The 19,699-nt window shown below is 45.7% G+C and overlaps 1 protein-coding gene across 1 annotated transcript in view; it reads right to left on the bottom strand.

Annotated features, from left to right (window-relative positions):
- LOC134436355 (E3 ubiquitin-protein ligase MYLIP-A-like) overlaps nucleotides 1-18,479 on the bottom strand; it is a 29,818-nt gene extending 11,339 nt beyond the window's left edge. The window contains exons 1-2 of the mRNA XM_063185514.1: nucleotides 18,217-18,479; nucleotides 16,989-17,179 (exon numbers count right to left, since the gene is read on the bottom strand). Coding sequence (XP_063041584.1) covers nucleotides 16,989-17,179; nucleotides 18,217-18,303 — 278 coding nt within the window. The 5' untranslated portion in view covers nucleotides 18,304-18,479. The remainder of the gene's footprint in view (nucleotides 1-16,988; nucleotides 17,180-18,216) is intronic.
- Nucleotides 18,480-19,699: the final 1,220 nt, after the last annotated feature.

Raw genomic sequence — 19,699 nt, 5'->3', positions numbered from 1 at the left:
TTTCCCAGCATCTGATTTATGCACACGCACAGCCACCTGGTCAGATCCATCAGTGCCGAGTTGTAGAACAGCTGATTCAGGCTCCACCACACAGCTGCTAAGCTCAGTCACGCTTCTCAATCTCTTCCCCAGACTCAGCTCGTTTTGCCTACTTATTCCTCTCGGGTTAGTCATTGCAGTGAGTGTGGTATTTGCATGTAAATCGCAGGTATGTAAATACTGACTTTGCTGGATTTTGTCATTAAAACTTAGGTTAGGTTATGCATTGTATGGTGTGGCTGCTGCAAGAAAAGTTTTGCCACATTTTACATCCCTACAAAGACATGTCAATGGGACAAAGAAAATCTAGAGAATTTTTTTTTACCAGGCAGTAAGTAGCATAAACAGGACCCCAACCCCTAGTCCAGTAGCCTTGTTTTGAAAACATGAGAGAAGGCTTAAAGCACATGGCTTGTTGCTCCAAAGCCACCCAGCAGGCTAGACCGGAAGGCCTCCAGCAGCGATGCAAGACCAGAGCAACACAGCAGCACCGTCGACAGCTGTGTTCCGACACAATGGTATCCAACGGCTACCGACACACACATGCACCTGCATCCAGCTAGCTACCTAAACAGTGGCCACCGCCGCTGTGGGGTTACTATAGGGCATGCAGCAGTAGCAGAAGAGGTTACTGTCGGTCATACCCGATATGCATCGTGTAAGCCTACCTAAACGAGGTTGCATGTGGTGGGACCAGATACACCAGCATCAATTTACCTCAATTATGTAGCAGGCAGAGCAGGACAGGACAGAGGGGGGTAAACTGCCGGTTATAGTTGCACCAGGTTGGTTAAATTATAGAGCATGTGGGGTTACTGCAAGTCATTTATTTTCCGAGATCCCTTAAAAATATAGTTTATGTAATTTTAGTACTTTATTTTAAGTATATGCTGCCCATTCATAAATTTGATCTTTTTCTGAATATTTACTAAGTAAACACACAAAAAATTACTGGTTTGACTGTTTTGCAGCAAAAAATGTCCATGACTGACAATGGAGATCCACCTATTCATGCATGATGGGGCTAAATGAATATACATGAAAAAGATTTAACATTTGTGAATGAGTTAAGCATTATTTCTAAAAATAAACCAGTAAAACTTGACATCCTCTCCCTTTAACAGTAGACTATCCATGTGTGTACTTGGTGTGAGTCAATGGGCACCAGTGCCCAATCTGGCTACGCCAGACACACCAGCACCAAATGGCCCAAATTATTCGGCATGTCAGGTTACCAAATATGGTGGATATGTCATGGAACAAGAGGAGATCACTTTCCCTGCTGCATGGTAAGGCGTGTTGCCTTACATCATTGCCAGTGCCTGTCTATCTACCTTATAGAGCACGTGGAGCCACTTTAAAAACATCTCTACCTGATTGGAAAATGTGTGACTGTATGATTGTGGGAGGATGTGGTCTGCATTCTGGGGCTGAGCTCCAGAAAAATATACAAGTTTTTTAACAAACTGCAACGTTTCAATCCAGCATGTCACAGTAGCAATTTACTACCATTGTCTGGCAGCAGGACTATTGTTTTTGGTAACACTTTTTAATGAGGGATCCATAAAAAGCATTATAAAGACTTAGTAAACAATTAACCAAGGATGAACCATTTTTATTTATTTACTAAGTTTTATAAACGTATGCTTCATAAAAATCTGCAAATAATGTGTTCAAGATTTTACAAACCTTTAAACAGACTTCTTATTAATTTACAAATCTTTTTAAATATTTGATAAAAAAAAACATACCTATAAAACATTTCCCACTCATTTACAAAAATAAATGCTGAAGTTTTGTTCATCATTGATCATTAACTGAGAGTCTACAATGCTTTTTATACATCCCTTATGTTTGATTCACTAACATGTCTTCACCTTGTGATGGGCTCATCAACAGGATGTGGCAGTGACTAGGCCATCTGCATTAAAAGATAACGCACCTCCTCGTACACCCTGGAGCAATCGTGTTTCTGGGAAGTGGTTTGCCATGACTAATCATGGCGCATCTCAACACCACTCGTCACTACAGGGCATGCCTCCACCAGGATTAACAATACCCTGAAGGAATCATCACACATCATACCTCCAGCAGCCTGCCCAAACAACGCAGCAAAGGTACCGGGATACATTGGAAATAGGCTACCTAAAATAACGCAGTGTGAGGAGAATGTTCACTCATAGTCATTCACTTTGTGCAGACTAGTTAAACAATACACAATGCATCTACAGATCATCATTCATTCACGTCGTTTTAAGTTCAGTTGAAAACGATTGGCGGTTGCATGGAATCAGGTTTCTTCATTTGGGTACCAGACTGTTGTATGTAATCGAGTATATAAAGCAAAAATCAAGTTAAGGCACCTAATGCAGAACTGTGGTGTGACTCCAGTATGCTACACTGAAATCAGACTTTTTCAGAGTCATAATTGAATACCAATATCCTGTTTTTTTTATTTATTAAGAAGCACATTGAGCTGGCTTGTGTGAAATACAATATTGCCTTGTTTTATTCATTTACAAAACAATACAAGTATTAAATAAATTTAAAAAATAATAAAATATTAACATAACATTTCCCACTCGTTTACAAAAAAAAATGTTTTGTTCATCATTTATCATTTACTACTAAGTGTCTACAATGCTTTTTATACATTTTTGTTTTTTGTTGGTCTTTTCGACTTTATTTATGATAGGACAGTGAAGGTGGTGACAGGAAGCGAATGGGGAGAGAGAGACGGGGAAGGGCCGTCAAAGGACCAGGGCCGGGAATCGAACGCGGGTCAGCCGCACGGCAGACGAGTGCCCTACCGGTTGGCCACGGCAGGGCCACTTTTTATACATCTTTATACAACTTCCTTCATGTAGATTACAAACAGCCATGCAGGGTTACTACAGGTCAGATCTGCTCTAGTCTACCTAAACAATGGCCATTTGGGACGGTGGTAGGCTACGTCATACCTGCCTGAGACTCCCTTAACAGGTCACAGGTGGTTGCTGTGCAGCCTACCGAGACATCCATCCACCAAAGGTCCCTAAATAATTAACACAGCAGGAAAAAAGGTAGGAGGTTACTCTAGGTCAAACCTGCACTATGTAGAGTCTACCTAAACAATACCCACGTGGGATTGCTTTGCCAGAGGTCATACTTCCGCCTCAGCCATTGTAAACAAATCCCCATGTGGCAGAAGCGTATGGAAACTCCCTTCAGAAGAAGGAAGCCACCGCTGTCGCCTTTATGTTGCTGTACAGTTTATCTTATAAGTATTGTGTACCACGATTGCATACAGTTTTTACTGGGAGTTGCCAAGCAATGAAAGGCGAGACTGCTGCTTAGGAAGACTCAGCCGCCCGTGCAGTTTGTAGAACCATCTATTAATCAAGTCTTTTCACAGTGAGCTACTTCATTTGAAAGCTCAGTCTGTGGCCTGGGAAGATTTGTCCGCATCAGGAAAATTAAACGATGCAGCATGTAAAACCATCTTCATCTACTACATACTATGACGTCAAGTCTAAAATGACTCATCGGCGAGTCATCTAAAAATCGTTTTTAAGAAGCCCAAATGCATCAATTAGCGATGAGCAGTGATGAGCAGAGCTGGGGTGCATTTCTCAAAAGAGAAGTTGTTGCCAATGGGAAAATGCATTGAAAACATTAAAGTAGCTAATGTACAAGTAGTAAGCAACTTTGATTTCAGACCAGGGGTGCATTTCTCAAAACCAATCTATGGAGCATGCAGGCCGGGGTTACTTCAGAGCACACCTGCACACTGCTCTCCCTCCGCAGGTGGCCACAGAGAGAGACACACCTGGGCTGGGCCGCCTAGTCTCCACTTCCCTAAATTATGCAGCAGTGTGATTTGGCCAGGAGCTACTAAAGGTTGCTCAATTATGCAGCAGCAGCAGCTGGGGTTACTGCAGGGCAGGCCAAAGCTGAGCGCTAGGTGATGTGGAATAAAGCAGATTAAAACTACTACGCACAGCCACTCAATTTGTGAGGAAACTTCAAAAAACGTGCAAGAAAGTCCTTGTGCACAACCCCTCAGCTGTCCAGGTGCAGGTGTAAGGCAGGACAACGTGATCAATGTGAAAAGTTCATAAACACAGCACACTGGATACTGTTCTTTTTTTCTCTTTAGCGAACTAGAGAAAAAAAGAGAAAAAAAAGCAGGAAACAAATGAAAATGAGATGCATTAAGAACAAAATTGTTAGCATCATTTTTGCAAGGGACTTGGATGATCACATGGGGGAATGTTTCCTTAATTATTCATGCACTGAAGACATCATAAGCAACAACAAAAATTAAGATATGTTCAGTTACGTAATGGAGTTACGTCTTTGTCTGCAATTTTCCTTAGCGAGCAAACTGAACTGGTAGAAAAATCACTCCGCAGTGCCATAGCTACCCATAGACTAACAACAGTGAGCTCAACTCTATGCATTTGCAGAGCAGAGCATTAACATGATTAAAAAAAAAACATAAATCTGCATGTACCCAGAAGAAAATCATGTCCCACACAATCTCGTCACAAATAACAATAAATACCTCATTTTTTGCCCAAACCTAAACGTTTTGCCTGCCAGTTTTGTGGCGGATTACACCAGCGGCTGAGCCCTAATCACACTGTACCTGCTCCGGCTTACCTAGACAATACCCGTGTGGGGTTACTGCAGTTCAGCTCACTGAGGAGAGGTTACTACAGGGCAAACGCTTCATTTCTTCCACCTTGCACGATTTCTTTCCCTCTCGGTTAATCTTTATTTCCCCGCGGCCAGCTAATGTGGTGGCGACACAGCTGCTCAAACACACACCGTTTCTGATTATGATGCGTGTGTGTGTACATCAGAAATGCCACATCAGAGTGATGGCGTGCCGCGCACGCACGCACGCACGCACGCACGCACGCACGCACGCACGCACGCACGCACGCACACACACGAAAAGACCTAATGTGTCAGCAAAAAAACTGAGAAAATGCACAAGAAAAAAAACACCAGATACAAAAAAACCATCAGAAAGCATTGACAGGTGTGCGTGTGTGGATCCCAGTCTTGCAACAAAAAAAAATCAACAATATGCCACACACGCACGCACCACCTAATGTCAGCTAAAACCAGCGAAAATGGACAAGAAAACACACCAGATGCAAAAAAACACCAGAAAGCATTGGCAGGTGTTTGTGTGCGCGTGCACGTGACGGTAGAGCCCTGGCATGCTGTGGTCTATTGTTGTGTGCATATCTTCAAATCTGATGGGAAAACAACATCCCTCTGCTCCAGACACAAAATACTTGACACATTTGTACGACTGACACACATACAGAACACACAGATAAAGTAGAGCCGAGTCGAGTTGGCATGACAGGAATTCAGAGAACACCAAACCACTTTGACCCAGTCCCCTGAAAAGATAAAAATGTTGTGTTGTGAATGTTTGTGAATTATTGAAAGTTGCTTCATCAAATAACCCTTCATACCATATTTCAGAGAATTTTTTTTCCAATGGTGATGGGCACCTCTCTGACTGACCCCCATGACCTTGGCTAATGAAAGATTTAACAGGAAACACTGCTAAGCACACATGTGCCACATGGGCTCTACAGCCTGTACAAGAGAATGACCAATACATGCCCACAGCACGGGACACATACAGGTCTATCTACTTAATTTTGGAGAAAGTGTTGTGCAGATAACACCCCCCCCCCTCCAAAACAGACACAAACACACACACTTCTAGAGAGTATTGCGCAAATTCCACACGCACGCGCGCACGCACGCGCGCACACGCGCACACACGCACACCTGTTCAAATCTGGCAAGAGAAAGTGACGCAAGCCCCCGGGCCCATCCCCCATTAGACCGCACAGGTGTCTGGAACACAGGGCCCCATTGGTGATGTGCTGACTAAACACTGTCAGGGGGCAGCTTTTATGTGTGATTGCGCGTGTGCACACACCTGTTTGCTTGTGTCCCACTCCCCCCATGTTACACAAGTGTGTCTGCGTCCTAAGACCAACTACCATAAAAAAAACCTCTGTGCACTTTGCTATGAATAACTAAGGACAGATGACCAACACACACAATACCACCACACCAAAGCAACAGGACAGGCCCAGTACAGTCACCCGGTTGAGCTATAAGCTAGCCTGGCCCTTCACACGTCTAATAAAGGACTTCTGTTTTTTTTCCCCGTGTTCTTCTGCTTCTATTTTTATGACGGCACAATAAACTGCTTCCCAAATGAAATGCACCTTAACATTCCAGTGTATATTGCAGTTCACCTGATGGTGTGGGTATGGGTGCTTTGCATGCAGTTAGCAAAAGGTTAGCCATGGATGAGGAGGCTGGGGTCAACTCCATGTTCCCACAGCCCGTTGGTCCCACAGCCCATTCCTACGGCTTCCAAATTTGTAAGAAATTATTTAAATGTAGGCCCTACGGTATGTTCCACAACTCCATGTTTACACATTTCCGAGTAAACTAAGAGAATGTGCCGTCCTCCCCGCCATGGAGCATATGGCCTACATTTGAAATGTGGGAACATGGAGCAGCAGGAATATGCTGTGGGACCAATGGGTTGTGGGATCAGTGGGCATAAAAAAGAAATGTTAAAATTCTTAGTGATGTGGGACCAATGGGCTGTGGGAACATAGACACGCACCCATCTTTACACCAACAGTAGGTCCTTTTCACAAGAACACAAAACACGTACTTCCTGGAATGCTTTGTCCGTTTGTTTGTTTCATCGCTCATCCACTCACACTTTACAGGCCGTGTGTGTATGTGCGCGGGTTCCAGTCTCAGTGTGCCATTCCCCCTGATTACACAAGTGTGTCTGCTCCCCAAGACCACCCCACAACTCTTCACTTATCTCTGCTATGAAGGAACAACACAGCAGAGGGGACTGACACACACACACGCCAATGTGGAAAGGGCTCCTAACAGCCAAAGGGTTTCGAAATAATGAGATAGACTGACCCCTGATTTAGTCATCAGGCTGAATGAGCCACAGTGACAGGCTGGCAGAACAACTGCCATCAGACTTTAAAGTGATACTGTACCATTTTTGGAAATAAGCTCATATTAGACTTCCCGTTGAGTTAAATGATTGAGTTTTACATTTCTCCTGCACTTTCAACCGTTCTCTAAATATGGCGTCCAAGCAAATTTTACCTCCAAGCTAGCAATTAACATGGAATCCTCGATGTTATTCAATGTTAATGGCTAGCTTGGAATTAAAATTTGCACGGGCATACTCAGAATAGTTCGAAGTACAGGGGAAAGGTAAAACTCAATTATTTAACTCAAGGGGAGGTGTAATATGAGCTCATTTCTTCAGGTCTGTCTTTTTCTGTGAGCCCATGCACACACACCGTCCTACCGTGACAGTGAAAGAACATTACCTTTTACGGTAATTACAATTAGGAGCAAATGGGAAAAGCACTCATTGTTTTTTCGAAGCTTATTGTGAGTTGTGTACTGTATAGAAAAGCAGCTGTTAAAAGAGATGCACAACTATTCTGCCTATTCTTAAAGGTCCAATGAAAGTCATGGGAAACTCCAGCCTGGTCTCTGTCAACCCAGTCAGAGATTCTCAACAAATTGTGTGTGTTTGTGTTACCAGGCCATTTCTACTCAGTTCCTTGAGTAAATTATAGTGTATTAAACAGTTTCCATAAGATCTGGGCAAATGAGGTCTGTAGCAGCCACCAGACGGCCTTGGATGGAGGCTTTATATCAAAAGGACTTCCTTTGCACAAGACACCCAGACACAAACACACAAAGACATTCTCAAGCCTTTCAAGGAGAACACAAACAGTACGGTTCCTTGAGCCCTTCCTTCTTTAGCGATCACACACACACTTTTCCCCGCACGACTGTTTAGTCTAACTTCATCCTTCATCTTCTCATTTCCAGCACAACACCATTGTGCCAGTTATGAGTGTGCACGTGCGAGTGTACATTGCAGTGTGTGTGTGTGTGTGTGTGTGTGTGTAGACGCGCAAGACCGCTTTAGGTCGGTGGGCGTCCCAGAGAACAAAAAGTTCTTGAGAGATGAAACCAAAAGTGCCTCTTACCCAGAGACGGTTGCCGGGGGGGTAGGGGGGGTTGGGCGTCAGCCAATCAGGCGGCTGGCTTTCACTGCTCGCTGGCTGCACTGGAAACAATGTGGTTTGTGAGCAAGTCAAACAGCCCCGCGCTGGCTCTTGGTATGCATGCATGCATGCACACCAGAGGTTACTCTCAGTCAACGAACTATAGTAACCCCCCATCCACACACACAATTAGCCCCCCACACAACACATGCAGCCCCCACCACCAGGCCCCAATAAGCCAGCTAATAAGGACTTAGGGCTACGCACAATTGGCCAGCCAACACCCCGGCACAACACGCACTGTACTGTAAGTGAGACAGGGGAAACGCTTTGTTCTCATCCAAATCAAATCAATTCATGGAGGGCCTATTTTTTTTGTTTTCCGCAAGCACAAAGGAGCCGATTGTGAGCTCGACCTAATCGCCCTGTGAGATGGATGGCGGCAATGGCATTGCCACACAACACCACTTGCGGGTGGCAATTAAAACTAGCCCCATGGACACTTCCGCGGCCCCTCGCCCTGCCAGCGGGCCTGCCAGGCAAGAAATCATCACCCGCTAAGAGCCCAGAACACGCACGCAGGCCCGCCGAGAACGGGTATGTTCCGCAGGCCCGCCGAGAACGGGTATGTTGTCTCAGGCCCAGGGAGATAGGGGCCCAGAATTGGGTCCCTGTTACATTGTATGTGTGCGTAGGGGGCCCTCTCAGATGACTTTGTCCTGGGCCCAGCAAAAGCTGCCAGCGAGAAATCATGCCTTCTGACTGAGCCAACCTTTCCAAGTTACTCAAGCCAGTCAGTGGGTATTAAAATTATGCAGGCAATGGCTCAGGGTTACTGTAGGCCAAACACCTCACTGAGGGGTGAGAAATACAGGGAGAAAAACAACAAAGCCTTTGGTGATGCCCGGGCCCCGTGCAAGACAGCAGGCGTGCTACGACACAGCACGAGGAAAGAACGCCACGAACTGACTATGACTATGCCGTCTGATCCGAGATGTTTTTTGTTGGAAGCAGAAAACGATGCACAGCAGATGTATTAAGATAGCAAGCTCCCATGTTTTTGTCACATGTGCATGTAACAGGATAGGCACACGTTTGTTAAAAAAACAAGACCGAGCATGCTCGCATGCTATTGCATGCTTTTTTTTTTTTAACTTGTCAAGAGATGTAGCAATAAAATATATGCATTGGAAGAAGTGTATGCAATCTAATGGACAAACAGTGACAGCCTGAAGAAGATCTGTGCCGCCAGAGGCTGACATTTCCTTGGCGTGGTATCTGGGAGAGAAGTATGCCAATAATATGCCATGACCGTGTCATTTCAACAACTCGCAGCAAATACGACCATTACAGCAGTCAGTTTCCCTCACTCATACCTTCCTTCCCTCCAAACCTCGAATGGGATGGATTGCATGCAGAAGTGCGTAAATGTGCGATACTGGCATTATTTGTGCAATGTGAGACATGTGTAAATATGCTGCAGGACATATCAATGTCCTTAGGCCAATTTTCCAGCAGGCCATCCAAGACGGACAACCACAAGAATGATCAGTCTCTTGTTCATTGTTGACACACGCACACGAAGGCCATTTCATAATGTTCTAGTAAGCGCACTTGGAAGTGTGTCAGCCTAATTAGTCACGTCCAGTGATTGGATACTCCGTAGAGTTCACCGAAGGGTATCCAATCACTGGGCGTGACCAATTAGGCTGACACACTTCCAAGTGCGCTTACTAGAACACTGAGAAATGGCCAAAGAGTGATCGATCAGCTGTAGACTGCTGGTATACACACTTACCAAGGCACGACAGAAAGTCTACAGCTGGTCGCCAGAGCTGCCCTAGTAAGCAGCCGTAAAGGACATAACCTCAAGGCTGACAGCTGTCAATCAGGTCAGCCGAATCCTCTGATTCCACTAGCGAAGGAAGGAGGCCCAGCGGGATTATGGGATTGAGAGTGATCTGGTTGGAGAGGAGGAGGAGGAGAGGGGGGATTTGAGGTTGGAGTGCGTGTGTGTGTGTGCACGAGGGAAGTGAGAGGCTGCTGACCAGGCCAATTTGAGGACATGTCAACAGAAGGTCTTAAATCATTGTCTTGACCCTCGCCAAGGAGATTAATCTTTTGGTTCTGTCAGTCGCACATTACCCAGGGAAACTTGCTTCATCAGGGTCAGTAGACCGAAGAGTCACAATTAATTAACTGTGTCATGCCAATGAGGAGCTGTGTGTGTCGAGGAGCTGTGTGTGTCAAGGAGCTTTGTTTTCTAACCTTTATGACTAGTTTGGGACCTAGCTTGACAAACAAAACACACAAAAAAGGGTTATATGCCAGCAAAATACCACTCATACCCTAGATTGCTTCAATAGAACTGAAAAAAGTATTCAATTGGCACAGCCAATTCTCAAGACAATAATACATTGCAGACACTCCAGTCAGATAACACAATGTGCCACTTCAGGGGTGAGTTTCTCAAAAGGGAAGTTGTTAGCCTGTTAGCAACTTCGGTAGTTGCCAATGGGAAAATGCATTGAAATCAACGAAGTAGCTAATGTAGTAAGCAACTTTGGTTTCGAGAAATTCACCCCAGGGTAGCAGCAGAAGACGCAGACAGACAGACAGACAGACAGACAGACAGACAGACAGACAGACAGACAGACAGACGGACAGACAGACGGACAGACACCTTCCTGCATGACTGGCATGTTTGTGCAATGCTCCAGTAAATTTAGCAAATCATTGCCATGAAAGAGGCCGAGAGCATGCCTACTGTTGATGCAGGGCAGCCTCTGTCCTGAACATCACAATCTGCTACTCAGTGACAAGCATTTTCATGTATGTGCAAATAATTCAAGAAGCTGAGGGAATGCAGGCAGTACCATTTTACAGAATAAATGCTTTCCTTGTGAAAACACATCTGTGTGCGTGTGTTTGTGCTTTGTTATGTCACTCAGTCACACACAAGGTACGAGAGATGACCAAATGTGGTCATGTGCTATGCTGTAAAGCAGAGCATATGTGCATTTGTCTTTGAGAGTGTGCCTATACACATGGTTCATGCTTGCCTGTCGGTGTGTGTGTGTCTGTGTGTGTGTGTGTGTGTGTCTATACACATGGCCGCGCTGCATGAGTGTGAGTGTGTGTGCGTTTGTACGTTCTCTCCTTGTCAGTGGCGCCAAAGCGGTCTCCAAAATAGCATCCCACTCCGAGGGGGCCCAAAAATGGCCAGTCACGTCAACACTCTGCTCACACGTCGCCATCACAAGGGGAGTGTGTGTGTGTGTGTGTGTGTGTGTGTGTGTGTGTGTGTGTGTGTGTGCCAGACCACGTGTGACTAAGTGCGAGTGTATGTACTGTATGAGCGTAAATATGTGTGTGTGTGAGTCTATGTATGCACGTGTGCAGGAACAGGAGGGGAGCTGGGAGGGGAGGGGAACTGTCCCAGGCCCAGAGAGAGAGAGAGCAGTCCCAGCATTGGGTTGTCAGTACATTGTTTGTGTTGAAAAGGGAACCCTTTTGGAGGATTCTATCCTGGGCCTGGCCAAAGCTATAAGCGGCCCTGCGTGTGTGTGTGTGTGTGTGCGCACACATGCACACGCGATCAAATGCATAAATACTGGCTTGTGAGCCTGCACAAAGGCAGCGAAGGAAATGGGGCAAAGGTTACCATACAAAGAGGGGCACACACACACACACACACACACACACACACACCCTGACCCCTTTAGGCCATGTCCCCTGGCTACTGCTCATGCAGTCGTTCACACACACACACACACACACACAGCCTCAGGCAGACAAACAAAGGATGGTTTTGACAGTATGCACGCACACTCGAGTCGCGCGCACGCGCACGCGCACACACACACGGTGGGGATTGTGAGCGGGCAGTGAGGCAGCCATCTGTAGGCCCCCACAGTCGGCCACTTCCGCCTTCACAGTCTGGGCCAGCGTGCCTTCACACCGCATGCCAACTTGCCACACACACACACACACACTTGAGCCTGTGCGTGTAATGCCCACCACACACTTGGGACTGTGTGCTATGCATGGGCAGCAACTGTGTGTGTGTGTTGAACGCACTGGTGACCGGAATTGAGTGTGTCACCGGGGAGCTGACTGGAACTGTTTGGTCATTCTCCACTGGAGGCTTTCAAAACAAGCAAGACACACACACACACACACACACACACACACACACACACACACACACACACACACACACACACACACACACACACACACACACACACACACACACACACTTTCTGGAAGGGTATCAGAACTTTTAAAGGGTACGTCAGGATTCTGCCTTCTTGCACAGCGAGACCGGTTCATGGCTCTGCGCATCACGATTTCTCTATTCGATAGAGTAATGTTACAGGTAGAGATGCACCGGATCCAAGATCCGGTTCCGGATCCGGCAGGATAATAGGGTTTTTCACAGGATCCGGATCCGGTTCCAGGATCCAGGATCCGGTAGCCGAGGCTTTTCAGTGATAAAAATGGCCCACGTGTGCGAGTAGGCTATGTGTTTCAACCCTTTCGTAGGATCCGGTATCCGGTTCCGGATCCGGCAGGATTTTAAGCAGTGGATCCAGTATCCGGCAGGATCCTAAAAATCAGGATCCGGTTAGGCTTGGGCGATGTCCCCCTAATTGGCAGCTGACGATGTTTACAGTGAGACGATGCGATGGACGATGACATCGTCGTCGTTGGGGTATTACATTTTTTTTTTTAATTATCATATGTTTCGTTTTTTTGGCTTTCGAAAAGCTATTATTTTAATATATTTGCTTTAAGAGTAGGCCTAAGTGAAATATATTAACAGTTTTTAAATTCTTACAAAAAAAAAAATTAAACCTCCTCCAGCTGCGCTACTGTCTGCAACAGAGATGGTCGCTCCTCTGCTGTCTGTGAGAACGACTCTCCCCGACCGACCCCTCCCCATCGCCCTTCTTGTCTCTCGTGTCACCATCAGCTGCTTCAAGCCCGTTCTTCCAAACTCCACCGCGTGGAAACTTATTTTCAGTAAATTTCGAGATGCAGCCTACAGCAGGCTGCTACTAGAGTGTGTTATTTAACGGCGTAGTTCTATTTCAAGACCAGCTGTGTCACGGCGTTTTTTGCATACCGGTGCATAACTTTAGCCATGCAGGGAAGCCCAGAACGTTTGTCAAATGGAAGAGATGAGAACCCACGCGTGCCTTCTCGAGGTTTTGCAATGGATTTTAGCCCGCGTTAGCAAATTACCCGACGCGAATGTTTCTTAAGCACACGGCGAGACTTTTTTAATTCATCAATAATGGAAACAATTGCGGTGAAGCCACAAAGACGCGGGCAGACATGGAATCGCTTGCGCTCCCTCTTGGCAGTGGGCTAATCAGAAGTGTAGCCTACAATCGTGTGTGGCTACTTCACAAGACATCTCCATCGCGGAGAGATTAAACATTTTGAGTCGAATTTCCGTTAAACATGAAATGGTAAACTGTCGCAATTGCTGAACGAGTTGTTGCTTTCACTTTAGGCTACTCCGGAGGGAGAACCAATGCCTCATGACTCTCCGTTGTAGAAACTTGGGTCACATAAATAAATGTAGGCAATCAGACACTTACTTGAACTCATATGCAGCAAACAATAGTAGGGCTTAGTTCACAGTTTTTTTTTTATTCCATTGCGTTTTTTTTCGTAGCTATAAAATTCACTCTGCTTGACAACCTCGGTCCGTTCAGTCCTGCTACCTGCGCAGTCCGCTGCTACTAAGGATTTTACGGTAATGTTTCAGTTTATTGCAATGCCAAGCACCGTAATGAAGGCAATAGCAGCGGCTTCAAAAATACAAATTCCTTGGCATCACGATGTTGGCTGTCCATCGTGATGCCAGCTGCCCATCGCCGATGGACGATGACATCGTCTATCGGCACAACCCTAGATCCGGTGCATCTCTAGTTACAGGTCTACTGTACATCGCAGCAATAGTGACTCTGCCTACTGCATGAAAATGCATGTCCACACGGCCCCAAAAAACAGGTGCATAAGGAGACAAACATGGACAACTGTGTGTGCATTAGGGCTGTAACGATACACTAAACTCACGATTCGGTTCGTTTCACGATTTTTGACCTACGGTTCGATACACCCCACGATTTCTGGAATGTATCTCATTTGAAGTTTGGAAACACTATCACATCGTATCATATGGTTGTTTTCTGGACTGAAGGATAACAAAACTTTAAAGGGGCATATCACAGTATCGTGACTTGAGCATTACGATTTCTCGGTTCGATGCAATATCTTTACAGCCCTAGTGTGCATACGTGTGTGAGGGTGTTGTGCTGATGAAAAGTCGTGCAGTTGCGGCCCGGGTGACTCCTTGAAGAACCTCCTGCTACCATCTGTTTGTCACCAGGCTAATCTCCTAGCTCACACACACGGTCACCACGCCCTCGCTCTCACTAACACACATGCTGGATCTCAAATGGTGCACTTGTGCACTTCAGTGGCAATGTTTCAGTGCGTATAGCGTATTAGTAGTTACGCACTGAAACATAGTGCCCGAAGTGCACAAGTGCACCATTTGAGATTCAACATCAGACACATAACATAATCTTGTGTCACAAGGAGACCAGGAACCCAGAGCTACACATGCACACAAGCCTCCAACTCCCCAAATAAATCAAAAACATGCACGCATATTCGCACGCACGCACCACTGTCAGTAGTTTCATTTCGTACATTTTGGAAATGGTACATTTTGGACGGGGCGACTCGCCCCAAAACAAGAGGAGTACATTTAGGAAATTTTACATTTTGAACGGTGCGACTCGCCCCAAACAAGGAGTATGTTTATGAAAGCAAGGCTGTGTAATTAGCAGCGCTGTACAGGATACAAACACACCCATCCCCCAGACATCACAACATGGTGGGCCAACGACGCCATGGAAGTATGAGGAACTAGGCCGTAGCATGGGGACCTGAAAACGGTCTACTCAACCATGACACATACATAACAGGTGATTCATTTCTGTGGGGGGGGTTTCAGATCGTATTTCATATGAAACTTCACAACAATAGCCTGGCAAGTCAAAATGGTCATTTGTCTCTGATGTCGGATAACCCCCTACCACCTTGCGGCTACCAAAGGTTCTGTGGGAAACATTGACGTACGGACATGAGATCTGTCTACCAGGCCATAACATACAGACATGAAGACTGTTCAATAGGCCATAACAGAGACTCGGGAGCAGAAATAAGAGACATTGCATAAAAACATGTACCCAGCCCTAAGGGTCAGTGCAAATACATAAAGTGAAATACTTATATTACACGGTAGGATACCCAAAAAATGCAGCAAGGGCAGTGAATTAAAGTGTCACTCTAACTCAGTGCCACAATCATTGAGTTACCCTCTAAAATTACTTTACAAAAAGTAAAATATTTTAACTCTGTGGGCATGACTTTCTTTACAGTAAGTAAGCCATTCTGATGTTGGTTGAATGTTATTTCCACTTGAAGCATTTAGGAAGTTCCCTGTTCACCAACTTGCCACGTGCCCTTTTATCGTGTGAACTGAAGGCAAATAAATAACCTGTGGTAACAAAATAACTGAAGTGTCTCATCGCCCTCTCTACTGTCCAGAGGCGATGTAGGCCACTGAGCAACACATTACTCACTCACTTCCTACGGCGGGGGACAAGGCACAAATAGCAAACTGAAATGTGGCGAAACGCAAAAAGATGTGTGCACGCTCACACAAACGGCTCCCAATCCAGTTCTTTTCATTTATTTACCTGGTGATGTTTCAAACCCCTCTGTCATTCCTGAGACAAATGTAAAAAAATGACTATCCCCAAAAACAAAAAAAGGGGTGGAGGGGAATCGGCTCCAAAAAATTATTAGTCTGCCGAACCAGGTGTGTAGTCATCAGGGACTAAAAGAGCAGAGAGGAAACAATGGAACAATCCCTTATGAATACACACACATGGCGCCCCGAGGGATGGAGAGAGAAGGAGAGGGAGAGGGGGAAACAAAGAGAAAGGAAGAAGACAGCCACAGAGGTGGAGTGGGGGCAGAGAGAGAGAGAGAGAGAGAGAGAGAGAGAGAGAGAGAGAGAGAGAGAGAGAGAGAGAGAGAGAGAGAAAGAGAGACAGAGAGAGAGAGAGAGAGAGAGACAGACAGAGACAGAGAGAGAGTGAGAGAGTGAGAGAGTGAGAGAGACAGAGAACAAGCAAGAAAGATAGTCAAGAGAGATACAGAGTGTGTGAGAGAGAGATCGCATTTCCTGCTCCCCCGCTATGACCTATAGTAACCTCTCTGCCACAGTCACTGGGGTTACTATAGGGCATGCCACTGTAGAGAGCAGGAGTCATCCATCCATCCATCCATCCATCCATCCATCCATCCTCAGTGGTTACTGTATTCCTCTTGTCTAGGCAGCTGAAGCACTTCTCCGCTTTCCTCAGCTGTGCCAGACAGGAAACACTATGCAACACTTCTGGGGGAGCAGTACAGTACATATGCCTCTCAAGCACACGCATGCACAGCACTGTGAATATTTAATACACAGGCCTACGCATCATGTCCTACATTTCTCCACTACCGTATAGCGCTCTGCCATCTCACTCCAGAGACGGGCAAAAAAAAAGGAAGGAAGAAAAATTTAATGATGGGGGAAGAAGAGAGTCTTCTGAAGATATGGGGGATGCAGATGAAGGGGTTCTGTGTGTGTGTGTGTGTGTGTGTGTGAGAGAGAGGGTGGGGGGCAGCAGAGATAGGAATGAGATAAAAAGGCTGTGTGTGTGTGTGTGTGTGTGTGTGTGTGTGTTTGAGAGCGAGAGATGGTGTTTGTTTATATACCTCGTTTGCTCCTGCAATAGCAGATGCGGCTCCACGAAGAACTTGACTCGTAGTCGGAGCCGGCACGGCGTCAAATGATCCATCTGCTGACATATTCGGTTCCTCAGATTCAGCCAGAGATTCTCGCCTTTGCTGCCCGTGAACTGCAGGCCAAAATAATCCACCTCGATAATCCCCAAAGTCCGACATACCTGACAGAGGACATAGGTGAGGGTCAACAACAACCACAGCAGCAACAACCTCACCACATAACATGGCTACAGCTGTTATATTCAGAACACGTTTTTTCTCTTTCAAATACATATAAATTAGGCATTTTAATCTAGGATGACGCAAGCAGATCCTGATGGGTGAAAGCATCTCTGCTGCTGCCTATTGCATAATCAGAGAGGGTCCACGGAGGGGGCGTGTGACCAAAATGGAAATAGCCACACACACACACACACACACACACACACACACACACACACACACACACACACACACACACACACACACACACACACACACACACACACACACACACACACACACACACACACACACACACACACCAAAGTCAGGCAGGACGAAGAGTCCCCTTGCACACAAACACTGGCAATTCTCTTCTACGTGCATAGATTGAGACCATGTAGCACAGTCAATGTTTGCTTGTGTCGCTTGAAGAAGGGGAACGTAGCTGAAACCGCAAAACGTGGTAAATGGACACCCAGGCATGCTTTTCGAGTACAATACGAGTTGCTTTAACTCAATGTCTAACTGCTTCCCGGGCAAGAGAGGAGGTAGACACGAAATGAATACCAAGTCACCGTGTGTGTGGGTGCTCTGACGGGATGAACTAAAGTAACCCCGAGCTTGTCGATTCCTCCGAAGGCAGTGCAATGCAACCAAGCATCAGCACCCGTCGGCGAAAACCAAAACATGACGCTGTTCTGTTCGCCTTTGTTGAGCTACACTGCACTCAACAGTTTCAGGATAGTTAATGATATGCCCTTTTAACTATGCAATATTTAATCACGTTTCGGGGCACCCATCTGCATGTGTTTGTTCTATGAAATGGTCGCTGTATTTTCACACACTCCATGGCACGCGAATCGGAGATGCATCAATGACTAAAAACGCAGACAAACTGTCCGTCCGAGACAAAATTGTAAGGAAAACGTATCGGTAGCTTATCGTCAGATGTACAATTGTCTGTAATGACGACAATTGAAATGCTGTAGCCTACCTTATTGAGGCAATCCTCTCCGTTTGCCTTCGAATCAACTTCTACTTCCATGACCACCGAGTCGGGACGGGTAACATGGCAAAGCATCTTGCTCGGTTAAAAACTTCTATTTGGTCTGTCCGTTAAAACCATTAAAACAAACTCCAAATCGTCCCGTGGACACCCCGCATCTGGCCTTCCGTATCACTTTCCAAAACCCCTCGGTCTCTGTGTGTTGATGCTGCTGCTGGCCTCTTCAAGCTCTCGACTCTGTAGATGAATTGCACTGAGAAGCACTGCCTACTTCGCCACAGCCAATGGCGACTCGTTTCGCATGAGCGCTGTTGAGGCTGCCAGCAGCATCCTCACCTTTTTGAGTAATAAACATAGAACTATATGTTCAATGCGCGCCCCCTAAAGGTCACTTTTGGTACTATCTAACCTATTATTTACCTGTATGGCACGTGTTTATCACATATGGCCTGTGGTTTCAGGAATAATGAATTGTTCATATGACAGGTTAAAACTGACAAAATATGTCACACAGCTCGGGTTTTGGTGAAATTTTAAGTAAAAAAAAACCAAATACATAAAATCAGCAGAGTACATACACAGCCTGTTAGGCCACTTTTAAATGTTTACCACAAGACACACAGCCTGTTCCAGCCATTACCCAAATCAGGGGTCTAATTCTGTTCCACCCACTACACAAACCTGGTCAATCACTAATCACTAATCACCTTTAGTGAAATCACCTGTCGTAAACAGCAAAAGTAAACCAGGTGGCTTTACTAATTAACACATTTTAGTGAATCAAATAAAAATGTGCACTCTCACTCACTCACACTATATAGGCTAGTGCACTAAGTAGGAGACACAACGATGTAACTCATATAGTAGACCTATGTAGGAAACTGTACAAAGAATGTAGGAACATTTCAACGCAACCATGGAATGAGATTACCACTGACGTAGCAGCGTTGCTCAACACTGTGCATTAGCACAAAGGTGATACTCAAAGCTCAGGGCCAGGATTAAGTGACCAACGCAGAAAACCATTGCTTTTTTCATGAATTGAAATAACTGAAACTGAAATAAAGCAAGGAATTCTCCATTGTGCAAGTACACAAAAGGCATAAAATGACCCACTGCAATGCAAGAATTCTTCATTCATATTCTTGAGGTATGATGTTGACTTAGCACCACCTAGCTGGTATTCACTGACATGACAACGTCAGCTGCATTACTTGTCCCTTCAGCTCAGACTGTGGCAGACATGTAGCCTGATTATCATCGACTTTCAAATCTCTTCGAGACTTGGTCTGACCAAGAGCATAGCAATTAACATTTCCCAAACGGCATGGTCGACCTGCCTCCCTTGGTTTGCTATTGGTTGTATGCTTCCCGACAAAGTGGGAGGAGTTTCCGATTTTTCTGGAGCTCAGAAACTATATTGTATTGCTCTTGGCCTGACTAGAAGCAACACTGAAGGTGTTGCGCCACT

Source organism: Engraulis encrasicolus, chromosome 20 (assembly GCF_034702125.1).
Source record: "Engraulis encrasicolus isolate BLACKSEA-1 chromosome 20, IST_EnEncr_1.0, whole genome shotgun sequence".
NCBI lineage: Eukaryota > Metazoa > Chordata > Actinopteri > Clupeiformes > Engraulidae > Engraulis > Engraulis encrasicolus.
This window is presented reverse-complemented; position numbering and strand designations above follow the sequence as displayed.